The sequence below is a fragment of the Ictidomys tridecemlineatus genome, chromosome X, assembly GCF_052094955.1.
Source record: "Ictidomys tridecemlineatus isolate mIctTri1 chromosome X, mIctTri1.hap1, whole genome shotgun sequence".
Lineage (NCBI taxonomy): Eukaryota > Metazoa > Chordata > Mammalia > Rodentia > Sciuridae > Ictidomys > Ictidomys tridecemlineatus.
The window spans coordinates 100889291-100907856 of NC_135493.1; the positions used below are offsets into that span (position 1 = coordinate 100889291).

General features: G+C 31.3%; 1 protein-coding gene across 15 annotated transcripts in view; it reads left to right on the forward strand.

Annotated features, from left to right (window-relative positions):
- The window catches only part of Dmd (dystrophin), a 2094227-nt gene that overhangs the window by 741394 nt on the left and 1334267 nt on the right, over positions 1-18566 (forward strand). For all 15 annotated transcript variants that reach the window (XM_078034984.1, XM_078034996.1, XM_078034982.1 and 12 more), the window contains 2 exons: positions 3925-4048; positions 15913-16000. In XM_078034984.1, coding sequence (XP_077891110.1) covers positions 3925-4048; positions 15913-16000 — 212 coding nt within the window. The remainder of the gene's footprint in view (positions 1-3924; positions 4049-15912; positions 16001-18566) is intronic.

The following is an 18566-nucleotide window of genomic DNA, read 5'->3' on the forward strand; positions in this document are numbered from 1 at the left end:
GTTAAATGTTATTAGGCAGCAAGAAAGTAAAACTCTGCATTGGCTTTAGTGACATGATCACTTTATCAAACAGTATTTTTGTTGAGACACATTAGTGACTGGGTTAAAGAGTGACTAGGAAGTAGGAAACCTATTCAGTAAACTATATAACTGTTGTAAAATATTTACCTTTATAAAACACAAGCAAAGAGAAACAGGAAATGTGAAGGTCAAGAGAAGCTTGATAAAAATAGAAGTCAATAAACTATGTTGAATTCCCATGTAACAATGCATTTGTGATATGGATGGGATTGAATTTATAGTAGATAATAGAAAATTGATGGTCTTTGATGCTTGAGAAATAATAGGACAACATTCAAAATGCAAAGTAGTGGGATTTATTTATGGTAAAAGAAGGGAAATTCACTCAAATGTAAGAGAAGGAAATGAAAAGAATTGCTTCACATGCAGGTAAGATGGAATTTTTAGATATAGCAAGTAGAAGAAATTCTTATTTGTATTTTTCTCTGTAAGAGGGAAAACAAGGTCATTTACTTGGACACCTGAAGGAACAGGGTGGGTCAGAGACTTGAGAGCTCTGGGAGAAAGTTTTAAATAGTTCTTGTGGTGAGTCCGAGTTCAAATAAAAAAATGTATGGTAGAATGCTGGATTCTTTTAAGGCTGTTGATCATTCCCTTAGTTTGAGGTTCCCTAAGAGTAGATCTGGAGACAAATAAATAAGTGCAAGTAGTTTATTTGGACAGTGATCCCAGGAAGCAAATGAGGGAAGTGAGATAAAGAAAAGAATATAGACAATAAAATATGATACCTGAGTAGGAATCAGAGAATTGCAGGTGGTAAATGGGGCTCATTCTTGCCAGGAACCTCTGAGAGACAGAATACAGTATACTTCAAGATGGTCCAATTGAGTAATAAGGGGTTTGGGATACGTAAACATCAACTCAAAGCTCTCACTGGTTAATACTTTTCAAGTATTCTTGGTCTGTCCCATGAACTGTTCAGTAAAATCTACAGGCAAAGAGACACAAGGATTTTTATGTTGGGCCAAAGAAAAATAACAACAAAATCTAAAGTCAATAAATATTAACAATTCATGCACAAATGAAAAAGTGTTGACATTCAATTACATGAGGTTTAGAGGAATTCAGATCCCTATTCTCTCAATATCTAGTTGGGACTCTTTGGTAAATAACAAATCAGTAAATATTTATTACTAGGAAGTAGGCTCTCTTTTTGTTGGAGGACATAGAGGTGAGCTAGATGATCTAAGTTCCTATCCCATGATGCCAAAAGTCCAAGGTCAATTAACTTAAATTCTCCTGAGTCTACCTTTCCTTATATAAGGAAGGGTAATTGGGCAGGGTAATAGGTAATGTATAACTATAGCTTTTTGTAAGAATATAAGATGTGTATATTTGTAAGGGTTTCTGTTTTATAAAGTTCCATATGAGTTTAATTTTAAAACAATAGCCTGAAAGTAAGTAAAACATTCTAAAAGATTCATACTAGTTAAAACCTTGAAATACTGGTTTAAAAAATCAGTTCATGGGCCTGAGGCTATAGCTCTGTGGCAAAGCACTTGCTCAGCATGTGAGAAACACTGGGTTCTATCCTTAGCACCACATAAAAATAAATAAAGGCATGCTGTCCATCTACAACTACAATAAAAAAAGAAATATAACTCTCAAATATAAAAATATCAGTCCAAATGTTTGTGATAGCTAATATAATTGCGTGTGATGCAACTAGCTTAATAATGTTTTATGAAAAATTCCAAAAAGTGTTAGCTCAAATTCACCTCAAGGTGTGTTGAAAATCTAATATTGACATGAAAACATTAAAATAATAGACTATCATAAAAGTATTGTAAGAAGATAGTTGTCTCTCTCTTCCTTGATTATACTGTACACTGCTCATGTGTTTTCTTTAGGTGCCAAATTGTAGGGAACCTAAGATATGGACAAACCATGGAAAATACACTGAAATAATTAGGAATAGGCAGGATAACCTTCAGATGTCTTTTGGTGCATTTAAATCATTTATTTCAAATATTCGAAGACAGGAATAAAGAAGTAATAGCATGGTGATTAAAATGCCTTACTTTGTATCTTAAATTTTATATTTTCCTTGTGCTCTAAAAAGGTCCTCTAAAAATTGTTCTTTTTTTCCCTAAGAATGTCTATTTGGTTTGTTTGGTTTGCTGTGCTCAATAAGTTGTTGGATTAGATGATCTCTAAATTCCCTTGTCATGGATCTTTGATTGATTTTGATAAAATCTAGGAGCTCTTTCTGAAGAAAAACACATATACCTTCAGAATTTCCAGTGATTCATTCATTCATTAATTCATTCATTACCCTTGCAACTCATCTATGACTACCCTAAAATCTATGCTTTTTTGAAGTTTTAAATTTTCTTTTGTTAAACCTACTTTCAATTTTTAGATTAAAATAATATATATTAATGATATAAAACATGTTTTAATATATGTATGTGTTATGGATGGCTAAACCATGCTAATGTAACCACTATATCATATTTTATCATTTTTTTCTAGTTAGCATGTTTCAAATCTATTAACTTAATGATTTTCAGATGGAGAATATTGTTAAAAACTATAGTTGCCATTTTGTGCAATAGATCTCCTGGACTTATTCCTTCTAATTGTATATTTTCATACTTTGATTAACATCTTCCTTACCATGCCCTCCTTCTTCCAACCTCTGGTAACCAGCATTGTACTCTCTGCTTCTATGAGTTTGAGTATTTTAGAGATCTCATAATTAGTGAGATCATATATTATTAATCTTTTTGGATCTGGCTTATTTCACTTAGTATAATGCCATCCAGTTTCATCCATATTGTCACAGATGATAGAAACTCCTTTTATAAAGCTGAATAGTATTTCATTTTGTGCATGTGTGTGTGTGTGTGTGTGTGTGTGTGTGTGTGTGTGTTTATTACATTTTCTTTATCCTTTGATCCATTAATGGACACTTGAGATTCTTCCATACCTTATCTAATCTAGATCTGAATTTAAAAAAAAGTTCCAAATAACATGGTAATTGATCAGATATTTCTTGCAGCAAAATACCCTACACCAAAACTTAGTAGCCTAACACAGTAGTTGTTTATCATTTCTCATATCTCTACAATGTGGGAAGTGTCCTTTGGGCACTGATTTAGCTATAATGTAGTGTCTGCTAGAGCATCCATTATGCAATATTCAGCTATTATTCAAAGGTTCAGAAGGTCAGAGAAGGCCTTATTCATACGATTGTTTCTTTATGTTCTTCCATGTATCCTGTCCACATGAATACATTAAACTTCCTTAAAGCATGGTCACCTCAGAATCATTGGACTTCTTATATTAATTACATTTGCGTTCAACAAGTGTGTATTTTAAGAGAATAAATTACAATATGCAAATGTTTATCAAGCCCTTACTGGGATTATCTTACTAATATCCTATTTTCCATAACAAGTCACATGATCAAACCCAGAGACAATATGTTTAGAGAGTATCAGGACAAGGATATCAAAAGTATAGTTCAATGGCTACCACCAACCAGAATTTCAATTTCTTATAAATACTTCTCAAAAAGTAAGAAACTCATCTTGGGAAGTAGTAATTTTGCAAATAGTACAAACATTCAAGCAGAGCCTGGGTAATAGCTTATAGGAGATACTGTAGAGGTGATTGCTGCATTGAGGGGAATAAAATGACCTCCATGATCATAAGACTGTACATCAAAGCCGACTTCAAATTTGAGCCTGCCTAACTAGGGGAAGAGTGGGGCTATTAACAGTAATAAAGACATCAGGAGGGAGTCTCAGATTGGGAGGAAAATGATAAATGTGAATAAATTGCTTTTCTTTCCATATAGAAGAAAGAGATAATGACCTTTATTCTTTGCTGTCTTAGGTTGGATGTCGATATTACTGAACTTCACAGTTGGATTACTCGCTCAGAAGCTGTATTGCAGAGTCCTGAATTTGCAATCTATCGGAAGGAAGGCAACTTCTCAGACCTTAAAGAAAAAGTTAATGTAGGTTCTGCATTAAGTTTTAACATTTTTTTCTATTTTGTGCTACTTGTAAACTCTCTGCCTTTTTAATTCTCTGATTTTTATTAGAGGTGGTGCGATTAAAAAAATCTGATACCATGTTATTTAATATATGTTTAAAATTTATTTTAGATGTCAAGCAAAATCAAATTTTAGCCTAGGATAATCTTTTCCAGATTCTGCTGTGACAAGAAGTGTTTTTCATATATTAGAAGATGAACTTCTGTTGATTTCCCATCATGTATTTTTATGTTAGCTCAAGTCTAGGCTTTAGGAACTTTGCAGAACAGAACAGAATAGAATGAAATAGAGTCAAACACAATACACTCTTAGAAATTGTATGGCTGAGGCAGGAGCATCGCAAGTTTCGCAGGAGCATCGAGAGTTAAAAGCCAGCCTCAGCAATTTAGCGATGCCCTAAACAACACAATGATACCTTGTCTCTAAATAAAAATATAAAAAAAGGAATGGGGATATGGCTCAGTGGTTTAGTGCCCCTGGGCTCAATCCCCTGGAACCCCCCCCTCCAAAATAGTTATTCTTTATAGTCAATAATATATGTCATAAATTATAACAGGTTTATAGTTCATATATATATTTACCTTAATTAAAATCTGTCTATCTTCCTTCAGTATTTACTTATGATGAAAGATGGCTTGCTTGTTTTTAATTCCTTTCCAAGACATTATAATTTTAACCTTCACAATAGGAAATTTTATTAACTTAATAATAGCTGTTTCATCTTCAGGGAAGTTATCAGGCTTTTATTTTTCAACTTCAACAATTATAAAACATTCATTTTAATTTACAATTGATAGCAGTTTTGAAAGAATTTCTACAAGGCTGAGTAAATAAAGGGGATAGGGCAAAAAATCTGAATGTTAAATAATTTTAGTTATATAAATGTCACATGTAAGTGTATACATTAGTTCTGCTTTAGTTTTCTAGCATTTAATTCATGAACTACAATAGCTATTATATTATCAAATACAATACTACCTCAGATATAAGCTCATGTTTGTTGTAGGATTGGAAATTTTGAAGAAAAACAACTGCAAAGAGCTTCTGGAAGAAAACAATAAATTTTTAGACTACTTGAGGAAAGACAATAATTTGTCAAATATTCTTAGAATTGACTCTTTATATTTACAAATTGGAAAGTTATGTTAAATTTCTTATTGGCTTTATAAAATATGCTGCTATTAGCATTTTAATAAACTGGTATAAATTGTTTCAAGAAACGGGAAATATAATTACATTAGTTTCAAAATTAAACTGAATAGACAGATAATAGTATAATTATTTATTATAGAATTATAGTAGTATTTTCCTTAATGTGAAATTAGCAGAATGTCTTTTTGTAATGTGTAATTTTTTAAAAGTATATTCTTTGTTATGATATTTGAAAGAAAGTCCAAGTAGAAAAATACCTAGAAAAGATACACTCTTTCAAAGCTCATGTGATATATTTAATTACTAAAAGTATGAATCACATTGGGTATTTCATTAGCTAATTAAAATACTTTATCTGATTTATATAGTTTTCTGTTTGTCATCCTATTTCTGTATCTTAAAGCAACTTTGATCAAGCAAGAAAATTGAGTTCCTGCATTTCAGGAATATAAATTCAAAAATTTTCTGTTATCATATGGTTACCTAGAAGCAATTTACATTTAATAGATTGTGTCAACATGACAAACTAAAAGTGCTAAAAAATGTACAATATTGTATAAGTGGTTTTCTGATGCCTAGCAAGTCACCTTTATCAACTTGAACTCTCATTTTTTGAAATAACAACATCATTCTTAATTGTCTACTAAAATAGGATGTGAAATGATTTACCTAGACATTTCCTTCAGGCTAAGTATAATGTATATGTATTAAAAGTCCTTGAGAGAAACACATAGTAATGATGATGGATATGCAGTTAAGGTGTACATTAATTTTATTAACTTCTTCACCTGTCAGTTTATGTAAGTTATTTTGAACTCATGGGAGGCCCATCTCATGAACTTGAATGATATTAATTTATTTTTAGGCATCCATTAACAATGGCTAAACATTATTAACTCTTTTATCTTTTACTTGATTGCTTCATTCATTTATATCTTTCTAGTGTTTTCCGTGAACAATAATATTCAAGGCCATTGCCAATACAATTTTGAGTATTTTCAGATATGAACCCTTTAAAATAGAGCATAATTTCTCATCTCTGTTGACTGTGTTTTATTAATATAAGTCAAAAAATGCACTTACTTAAAAGTGGAGTCTTATGGGATCTTACTAATCAAAGTGTGTCCCCTGGATAATAAATATTAGCATTATCTGGTAGCTTGTGAGAAATATGGAATCACAGACCTAGTGAATCATAATCTGCTGTTGGACAAGTTTCATACATGATTTTTATGGCCAGAAATATTTAAAAATCAATATTCTAGGACACAGTCTGAAGTATTACCAGAATTCTAGATGTTCTTTCATTCTGTGGATGTCAACATGATTCAGAATTTTTAATTGGACTAATTCTAGCTACTCATATTTTTTTTAAAAAAACATTTTATTAGTTATTGATAGACCTTTATCTATTTATTTGTTTATACATAGTGCTGAGAATAGAACCCAATGCCTCACCCATGCTAGGCAAGCACTCTACTACTGAGCCACAACCCTAGCCCCATAGCTACTCATACACTTGATGCGGGTACTTGATAATATAAATTAGTAATAAAATAACAAAATAGCCTCTTCTGACCACAAGTCAATGTAGTAGATGTCTGAGAATCAGGAACTTATACAAGGTTCTCTTGAAAGTTTTCTAACCAAGCTATTATGGTCAAAAGGTCTTGGGCTTTTTCTAGGATCTGTGCTTTCTTATACTAATCCTAAATAAAAGTTTTCACCAGGTTGCAATTGGAATCTTCAGGTCAGTTAAATCTACTTTGTCTCCTATGTCTATTATCTGTGTTTACCTCTCAGAATAGGTACCTCTGTTTATCTGTCCTCCCTTTGTCTTTATGTTCTTCCCCACTCCATTTCCTCTGCCTCATTTCCTGTGCTTTGTGCCTTCCAATAGTCTCATTGTGAACTCTTAAATCTGTTTTTCGAGACTCGTCTTTCTGTTCTATAATAAGTTCATTCTGTTTATACATGGAGACTACTTTGACTCTGAAGAACAACACTGTACCCATCTCTCTCTCATATCCCTACTCCTTTTGAATTGTTTTCCTAACTTCACAGAGCCAATTCCAAAGATACTCTTGTCTATACATGTGTTTTTCCTTGCAATTTGTGTCTAGTAGCCATCCAGAGGCCCTATTAGCCACTTTAGCTTTAGTGAAATTCTTTCCTCCTCCAGTTTATGGCATACCATATACTTACCACTGTATTCTGTTATTTTCTCATTGAAGACTTTGGTACTAAGATCAGAGTCCTTTCTGACCAAGTTGTATATGTATTCTTAGTAATCTTAGTACCTCTCTGAGATGTCTGCTCTTTGTAAAACCTTCCATTTCCCTATGTTCTTAAATTACTCATGCAGTTGCATAGTCCTACTATAGATGTTATCATTACCCAGAATTTCTCCTTTTCTTAAATACACACTTTAACAGAATTATTGATAGCTTTGTACAAACTTTCCATGCATTCCTACTAATACTTCTCCTTATTTTTTCTCAATTATTTCAAATATTAAGTATCTTCTATGCCTTTATTACCATTTGTAGATGACTTTTCCTAATATTTTAGTCAAAATAATGTTTCTCAAATTATGTGTATTCATTTTATGCTCATTGTATCTTTCCATCTGCTTTAACTCAGCTAGTTAAGCTAATTCAGCTAGCTAATCTCTCTTTCTCTCTTTCTAATGTCATCACTGTCATGTATTAGGCACCCCTCCTCTGTTAATCCGGATATCCATATATTCAGTCCCATTCTATTCTCTGAGACTTAATCATCAATCTTTAAATAGTTTTTTTTAATATTTGAGGAAAAATTTTCTCTCCTAGAAACATAAACTTTTATATGTTATTCAACTTCTCTATAGAAATAGACCGTATTAACTACTTTATTCTTCATGAAATTCTTTCCTTTCTTAGCTTATAGCATAGCACTAGGTACTTATTACCTTTTTTATATTTTGGTCATTTGTTCCAGTTCATTTTTCTTTTAATAATATTATTCTCCACAAAACTTCTCCTATTATTTTTCTCCAAATGTCCCCATTTCTTCCCATTTAAGTAACATCTAACTTATATGGATAGATAGAAGTATGTAGATATCTAAATATATAATATATCTTTAGATAATATATTTCCTTTAAAGCCCACAGAGGGCCAATAAATGATTTACTATATGAAGGAATTATTTTTTAAGCCTGCTGGAACATTTTAACACAAGCTTTGCTACCAATATGAAAGGTATAACAATTTCTGAATAAACATTTGAGTGAATAAATTATTTTTCTGTCAGAGGATAAAACTTCATTATAGAATATTATGTGAATAGAAAATTAATTGCTTCTGAAGTCACTGTAGGACTATAGGGAATCTAGAACTGACTTTTCATATTATTAGAAAAGATGCCATTGAAAGGAGGAGGCTTTTAAGAGATGCCAATACAGAAAAAGCATGAAAGATCATAAAGGGTTTTTATAACCTTTTTTGAAGAAGTAATGAACTTTCTTTTTTGTAACTCTTAGAATTTCTTAACATTTTTATCTTTTCCTTTATATTATTATATAATACAATTTAATTTTAGTTTGTATGTCATTATGTAATCTAGAAGTTAAAATTTTATGATTACTAAGAATTTTCTTGACCCCTTACTGTATTATTAAGAAACCATTCCCACTGTAATTATTTATGAGCACATTTTTAGCCCATATATTCTTCACTTGAAGTTGTGTATAGTAAATATTTTAGAATCTTAGTAGTTACTTCTAAATCTATGATCATATATTAATCAGAAACTGATAAAGTATTAAATATTCTACATATTAATAAAATATTATAAAAACTGTTTTATTTTATTATATGAATAGCTTTAAGAAATAGTAATTTTATGTATGTATGCCCAAACATTCACATATATGATTAATAGATACATAGAGGGAAGTGGACAAACACAAAATCCCTTTTTTTATTTCCTGGAGAAAAATATTAGAAAAATATACTAATGCCAAGGGAAGATGTGTGTTAAAGAATAAGGTGACTTCCTTTAGATAGTTGTAATTATCAATATTTAATGCCAAAATAAACATTGTACCTGGCAAAAAGAAAATTGGTAATTTTCATGAAAAACCTTTCTATGTAGTAGCAAGAATTGAAATCAGACTATAAATATTTGGAATAATTTTGAAGATGAAATACACAGAAAGTAGAGGCCATGGTTGAAAATTGTTCAGATGATACCCTTGACCTTGAATACATGTAGAAAGCCAGATGCCATGGCACACACCTGTAATCCTAGTGGCTTGAGAGGCTGAGGCAGGGGAATTGTGAGTTCAAAGCCAGCTTCAGCAATTTAACAAGACCCTAATCCTAAAAAGGTTTGGGGTTGTGGCTCAGTGGTTAAGTTCCCATAGGTACAATCCCTGGTACTGAAAAGAAAACAAATGGAAAGCTTGTGTGTGTGTGTGTGTGTGTGTGTGTACGCGTGCTCGCGCGTGCGTATGTGTGTGTATACGTATATATTCTTTATATAAAAATATGCATATGTGTGTGTTTGGTGGGTATATATATAGAGAGAAAAGGCATGAGGATAAGATCCATGGAAGAGGAACATTGGGGTAAGACTTATTAAGTTTTGACTTACTGATTGTGTATGCTACTTTTGTTTTCTATTGGATAATTTTAAAAATATTATCAGGACATAATCTGGAGATCAGGGTGATATGCCTAATTCACAATCTGATTTGTAGTTTTTAGAAAACTTTCTTTTAATCCATTCTTACTTTACTGAGCTTGCAGCATTTCTCCCCATGGGCTGGTTCTATGATTGCTATATATATATATCATTGTTAGAATTTGTTACCCATTTTCTCATGCATCCAGGAAAAGAAAATTGCATGTGGCAGCACTATGCTACAATGGACTTCATGTTCTGTATTGACTATGTATCAGGCTCTATTCTGGATATTGGAGAGAAAGTAGAGAAAGAAATAGATGAGGATATCTGGCCTTATATGGTTTATATTCCAGTAGAGAATATGTAAATAAAGCAAGATTAATATACAAAACATTTGGAATGTTAGTAATAAATGCCAAAGAGAAAAATACAGGAGAAAATAGGGCCAGGTGGCATGTATTCATATGTGTATATCAGTGTGTGTAGATAGAATGCACTCAAAATACTGAGAAAATATTATCTAAGTAAATATCAATCAGCAGTGACAAATTTACAGATAACCAAGGTAGGAACTTTTCATACATGAGGGAGAGTGTATTTTATATATATATATATATATATATATATATATATACACACACATATACATATATACATACACACACACACACATATATATCTGTGTAGCACGAGCATGCCTCTGGTGTCAGAGAACAACAAAGTGTGAGGCTGGAGCATAATAACCAAGGTATTTGGTAGCAGAGGAAGAATTCAGAGAGTTTAAATAGATTAGGGTCAGGCAGAGCTATCATAAGGACCTGAACTTTTACTCAGCTGTAGAGTTAACCCTGTCATGACTGGCATTCTCTACTGCCTTGAGAATATGTCACTAAAGAGCAAAAGTAGAAGTTAGAAGACCATACAATAGTAAATTTTGAAGCATCCTAATCTTCCAGAGATGTTGGGATAATTTGACTGATACATTAATAGTCATAGTGATAACATCTCTTTCTAGATAGTTTGGAGATTAGAGCCAACAGGATTTTTTTTGCAGTGCTAGGAATGGAACCTAAGTTCTTGCACATTTGAGGCAAGGACTTTACCCCTGAGCTCCATCATTAACCCAAGCCAAGAGTATTTCTGATCCTTTTGTGAGGTTTGGAAGAAAGAGCATTCAAGAAAGAGTCTAACTTCCTGAGCAGTGTTTTTTTTTTTTTTTTTTTTGTTTTTTGTTTTTGCCTGAACAAATGGATTGAGTCTCAGAATACTCCAAATTTCCAAATCTAGAATTTAGGGAGATGATTCAGAACCAATCAGGGAGAATGAATATAGGTGGCTTTTGAGGTTAGAGGAAAACTGTGTGCATGTGGTCCAGCAAGCTAACTTAATAAATACTTTCAAGAAGAAAATGGAATTATCTGAATCAAATTATGATAAGTAAGCTGAGGTCTGAGAATCGGCCATTGACTATAGTAACCTGGAAGTAAGCATTGACTTTGATATAGTAATTTTGATGGGAATAAATAAGGGAATATGCAGGAGGACTAAATTACTTTGTTTTTGTGTTTGGTTTGCTTTGGTATCAAACCAGTTTTTACTGTGCAACATAGATCCTTAGAAGGCCAATGTCTTCCCTGATGGCACATAATTCTTTAAAGGAAAGCATATGTCCTCCTTTTTCCAACAATGTATTTCTCATCAGACTTTGTTTGTTGTGTGATGTGACTCTACTTTTACATTTTCTGTATTTTAATGCATGTTTCTGTAAAAAAGGAGAGAAAGTAGAAACACTTGGAACTACTGATCTAAATTATTTTAAAACAGAATTCCATATATTGCATTTGAAGTCAAATACCTGTGTGGTTCTATCCCAAGAGAAAGCAGTTTCAGTGATGTTTATTTAATCAATTTTGTTAACACTTAAAATGTGGTTTTTTGGACACTTCTTTCACATTTTTGTAAGTCAGGTGTTTTAATCAGATGTTGATGTCAGAAGTTTTTCCTGAAATTCTAAGATTATTAAGATGACTTTTAATGAGAAAAAGTACATATTGTCATTTGTCTGATACTGTTTCAGTTTATGTCACAACATTTGTCTCAGCTTAATAATTCCTAGTTTGACATTTTACTGTGAAAATTTTTTTTCTTTAAAAAATAAGTTATGTGAAGAGCCTTTTTTAGTCCCCTCAGAAGTTCTGGATGGTAGGTATTCTATTATTTTACACAGAAAACATGTTGGTGGGGCTGGGGATGTGGCTCAAGCGGTAGCGTGCTCACCTGACATGCGTGCGGCCTGGGTTCGATCCTCAGCACCACATACCAACAAAGAAGTTGTGTCCGCCGAGAACTAAAAAATAAATATTAAAAAATTCTCTCTCTCTCTCTCTCTCTCTTTTTAAAGAAAAAGAAAACATTGTGGATCAGAAAGTTTGAATCACTTTGTTAAGGACAAACATCTAGTAGATAGATGTAGACAGAACTTAATTCAAGTGAGGGAAAAAAACAGTTCCCTAAAACATTTCTTTTCATTACCTTTTTTACCAATTTCTTGCTACCCTATGATTGATTATTTTTAATTGACCATCTGCAACTGTATCTGAAATGAAATATTTGCTGGACTCTTAATTGCCATTGACCCTTTGCACTATTCAAGGCATATTTGTGACCATATTCTTCTTCATTTTCTAATACTCCTCTATGAAGGGATTCCCCTGTTGATAGGTAACATAATGAGGATATCATCTGCACATAGATATTAAAAGTGCATTCCCTGCTTCTTTCCAGGGCCTTTGTCTCTATATATGCACCAGTGATGTGGTTTGCAAATAATATACATCTAATAATGCAGCCAGGTAATTGAAGTATATAGGGCCTGGTAATCAGCCTGTGGACTGTCAGTGTCCATTATGAGTAGTCAGGCATTCCTTCTGTTATTTTGGGGTCCATGCTTAGTCAATAATGCCTCAATTATTTCAATATTCCTAACTACCTTCAAACTAAAAACTCACCCTTGCTGAATTGTGTTCTGTTAGGCTCAAGTCTGTTTGATTTTCTTTTTTTTTCTCCAATGAAACATCCCTAGAAACAATAGATTATGTTTGAAAGAAACCTGAATTTGAAATGGAGGAGCATGGTACTAATATTGGACCTAAAACTTTTCAATTGTGTGTCCTTTGATCTGTGATTCAATTTTTTTGATGCCCCATTTTTTTCTTATATAATATTAGATAACATAATGCTGGCTCATTCTTCCTCACACTTATTATGACATGCATTTAAAATCATACCTATAAAAAAACAGTAAGAAACTTCATTTTAACATGATTATTCTGAAGTTTTCAAATTTTCTATAAGTTTCTTTGTGCCTCACTTTCTTCTTTTATGAAAATGGGAGAGTAATAGTAACAGATCCATAGATTGTTATTTTATCATGGTGGTGGTTGTTATTGTTATTACTTGTATTAGAATTACTGGACTAATGTGGTCAAGAGAACAAGATATTTAAGCTCAAATATTATCCATGAGATATTCAAAGTTTGGCTGTTAACATTACTATTTGGTTATCTCATCAGATGCTTAGAATAAAGAGAATATGATTATGGCATTTAAAAAGCTGTTGTTAATTTATTGTCATTGTTTATGAAGACCAGATGGTGTTCTGAGTCTTCCCTTTATGTAATTTTATGTAAAACATAAAAAACCCAAAACACATAAACTACAAACCATTCTGAGAAGAGAAACTCTAACTTGCAATTCAAAGAATACCAGTTGACTCCATTTTTTTATTATTCGCCTTGTTTACTTATGGCATTAGTATTTTTTTCTCACTGGTTTATTTCCCAATGTAGTTAAAAGCAAAAATACCCACATCTTCTTGTTTTTAAGAGATGTAAATATTATAGATTTACTTAGAATATGCTCATTTTCTCTAATAAACTGGTTTAAAGTTCTTGGGGAATGATAATTACCTTTTAACAGGGAATATGTTAAGTGTTAAAAAATGTGCCAATTCAATGCTAAGGACAGGGAAGTTAGAACTCAAAAGTTAAGGAATTGAGGAAATAGGAATTTTATATTCTTCTTTGGGCTTTAACTGGATGTTGTTTGTGGCTGCATTATTTTCATGGAATTTTCAGTTCAACCAGCCAGTTGGAACCTACCATATTTGTCTGCATTTTTGTGGAAACAATTCAGTACTAACTTTCGAAAGTGAATTTCAAGACAATCCAGAATGTTAGCCTGTTGATTAGAATGAGATTGTGGGATCATAAAATCAAATACCAATGCAACCTGTGTACTTTGAAAGTTTCAAGCAGAATCCAAGATACTAAAATTTGTCTATCACCTTCAAAATTTGTTGACTTGTGAGGAAAAAGTGTTTTCTTTTGCTATTATTCACAGTATAATATAAAATATGTATTTTTCAGTTGGGATGTAGTTATTAAAAATAAGGCTATCACATTATAATGTTTCATTTCATTCTTCAATTATTCTAAACTTTAATATTTTATACATCCTTTTATTTGCTTGGGAAAGAGGCTAGATGAATGCTTATTTCTATGGAAGTATTTCTGATGCTGCCATATTTTTGATATTTACATTCATAACTTTATATTTATTTAATTTCAAATGAAAGACACAAAATCTGCATTGTACAATTACAGTTAACTCTGGTCATATGTAGATATTTAAATTTAAATTAATGAAATGACATTAGATAAAATTAAGTTAAAATGTAATTTCCTCTGTCATCCTGGCTGACTTTTAAGTGTTCAATACCAACATGTAGCTATTGGCTTCCATACTGGACAAAACAAATATTGCACATTTCCTTTCTTGCATAAGTTTCTGTTCAACAATGCTGCAAGTGTGCATTTGTCTATTATACCCCCTCCCACATATACTCCAGTATTATACTGTGTAATATTTAGTTAAATGCCTGTAAGTATGAATAAGATTTTGAAAAATAGTCCTTCCTCAAACTCAAGTAAAATCAGTTTTATAACTATTATTTTATCACAGAGATTATTGTTCTTACTATATGCTAATTGCAATGTAGCTTTCTTTTCTGTTAGTGGTTATGATTTAAAACATATGACATATGTTATAGACACATCTTTTTATGAGTGTAGTGTAGAATTCTGCATTTTGGTTTAAAAATTGAAATATTAGCTAAAGTCAATGGTATACAATACTACTTTTTAATAGATTTTTTAATATTTATTTTTTAGGTGTAGATGGACATAACACAATGCCTTTATTTTTATGTGGTGCTGAAGATTGAACCCAGGTCCCACCTGTGCTAGGCGAGAGCTCTACTGCTGAGCCACAATCCCAGCCCCAATACTACATTTTTTTAATTTAAATTTTGTAACTTTTGTTTAAAAGTTAACTGTGATTAGGAGGGATGAATTAAGGAATTTAGAAAGTTCTTTCAAACTGAACCCAATGTTCCTGGAAATTGGAGTATGTAGGCTATTTTACATAAAAATATTAGCCTAAGGTCTTGTATTTAAATCTATTTTTTATGCTAAATTATTCATACTTATAGCACTTTATACTTTTTCTATATTAGTGGATTCTTAATTTGACTTTTAATACTATTACTGAAAACAGAAATATATTTAGTATCAGTGATATATCTTTAAATGATTAATTTCATTTTAATTATCTAATATTTTGTCTTTCATTGTTATGATTTGCCCTTTTAATTCCTTCTTTTTAAGTAGTATAACATTATAATGTATCAGAAATAATTACAAAAATAAGTTTAGAAAATAGAAATCTTATTAAAAATAGCAATTCAGGATGAAAATGTCTTTTGCTTTTACTGCCATTTTGATGCTTTTGGTGACAAAAGAGTTGAGAAAAATATCTGTAGATTTCTGCGATAAGCTGACAGTGAAATATCTTATGGCTTGAAAGGGCAAATAGAAGTTATAATTACTGTGTAGATTCATAATCCTTGTATTGAAATACTCACCTTTACTATCATGCTGCAGGCCATAGATCGAGAAAAAGCCGAGAAGTTCAGAAAACTGCAAGATGCCAGCAGATCAGCTCAGACCCTGGTGGAACAGATGGTGAATGGTAATTACATGGAGTTGATTTAGATAATCTTCTTAGGGATTTGATAAACACATAGGTTCATATTTATCAGCTGAATTATATTAGACAAGCACTACTTGAATACAAATTTAAATTAAAGGGAATTTGTTTTCTCATTCTTTCTTAATGCTAAGCAAATTATTAGGGGAAATTCAACTTGTGTCCATTGGTGGAAAATGTGATGTGGTAGAATATTTTAATGCAAATATGAATAATTTAAGAAGGTTTATAGAAATAATTGGTGAGGAAGGCAATTGTATATAATACATTAAAGTGAGTATAATCTGATTGCAAGTAAGTTTTTCCAATACATTTTTCCAAAAAGACTAATATTATATGGAAGATTCTAAACTAATACCTGTTTTCTAGCTGTATTATTCTATATTAAGCTTGTGTCTTTCTGCACTTAATAAACATCTCTTGGAGGAATCTCATTTTTAACTAATTGTTTTATTTTTTATTTTTTTGTATTTTTTTAAAAAATAAATTGTTTTAATTAGTTATACATGACAATAGAATGTATTTTGACACATCATACATAAATGAAGCATAAACAACTTCTCATTCTTCTGTGTACATGAAGTAGAATTACACAGGTCGTGTAATCATATGTACACATAGGGTAAAAATGTACAACTAATTCTATTGTAGTACCCCCATACCCTCACTCCTCCCTTTACTTCCTGCTATCTAATCCACAGTATCTCTATCCATGCCCCTTATTATGAATTAGGATCTGCATGTCAGATAAAACATTGGGCCTTTGGTTCTTTGGGATTGGCTTATTTCACCTAGTATAATTTTCTCCATTTCCATCCATTTATTGGCAAATGCCATAATTTCATTCTTCTTTAAGACTGAGTAATAGTCCATTGTGTGTGTGTGTGTGTGTGTGTGTGTGTGTGTGTGTGTGTGTGTGTGTGTATATATATATATAACAATATCTTTATCCATTCATCTGTTTTGAAGGGCACCTAGGTTAGTTCCATAGTTTAGTTATTTTGGATTGCGCTGCTGTAAACATTGATATAAGTTAATTTTTAGTGAGATAAAAGTACAATGTTAATATATTTCTTTTTATGAATGAAATAAAATTAATCTTTGCTAACACTAGATAGCTCAAAGTTATCTGTGTAAAACATTATTGATATGAAATATGAACAAATTTTCAAAATTTCATTGCTATAGTATTATATTTCTTTTCAGATAAAAGTAATTTTATGAAAATCATAAATGCCATTTTATTTTGTAAAGGATATACTTATAATAATATTGTAAACAGATATAACAAATGTTTTTGTTTTACATGTCAGCTTTTTATGGAATCTTCCAGATTCTGCAACATAAATTCTGTATATTAATTATTTTTTACATTAATTACTACGTTGGCACTATAAAAATTCAATGAGTCAGTGATCTTAATAGGAAATCAATTCATTTTTTTCTTCTAATGAGCCACATGACTATTTGCCTAAAATAAGAACAAGTTAATATGACAGCTTAGAATTGGGTTAATAAGTTAATTAATATATAGATAATGAAAAGAATTAATAGGTTATTGTTTAGATACATGTGATTTGATGATTATAGTTGATGGTTTAACAGCATATTCATGTTAAATTATATGATCTAAAATATTATTTTAATTGTTATATAATCCCCCCTAAAAACTATATTATTACTTTTTCATTTGAATAAGATAATGTAATGTCTCTATTTTCTTTTCTCATTGTGTTTTTAATGATGGGAACAATAAAAATAATTTAAAAACATCTAAAACCAATATGGTACTAGGAATTGAAATCAAGGCTTATTGCATGCTACGCAAGTACTTTGCCACTGAGCCACAAGTCCACAGTCTTTATTTTTTAAATGGTCTAATTTTTAAAATTATTGATAGATCTCCATTTTATTTATTTATTTATATGTGATGCTGAGAAATGAACTCAGTGCCTCACACATGCTAGGCAAGTGCTCTACCATGGAACCACAACCCCCAAATGGTCTAATTTTAACAATTAAATATCAAGCATAACTCACCTCAGATTATCTGATATTAGCAGACACTGAATTATTTTTAAAAGTATTTAAACACTTAGAAATAAAAGAAATGATTTATATTTTTTGGTATGTGAAACTATTTATAAGTGTTGAAATGATCATTGACTAGTGAGAATATCAGTTTTCCAAACTGTTGTCATATCTCTAATTTTTGGAAGCATAAAGAATAAAACAGGACATTTAGTAAGTCCTTAGTAAATATTAACTGATTAAATTCTGTTTCACAAAACAAAATTAAGATGATAATTAAGATAAAAACATTGGTAATATTTTTAGAAAACAACCATGCAGTATCAAATGCCTATAATCCCAGTGGCTTGGGAAGCTGAGGCACGCAGATATCAACTTTAAAGCCAGCCTCAGGAAAAGCGAGGCACTAAGCAACTTAGTAAGACCCTTTCTCCAAATAAAATACAAAATAGAGCTGGAGGTGTGACTGAGTGGTCAAGTGCTCCTGAATTCATTCTCTGGTAATAATAATAATAAT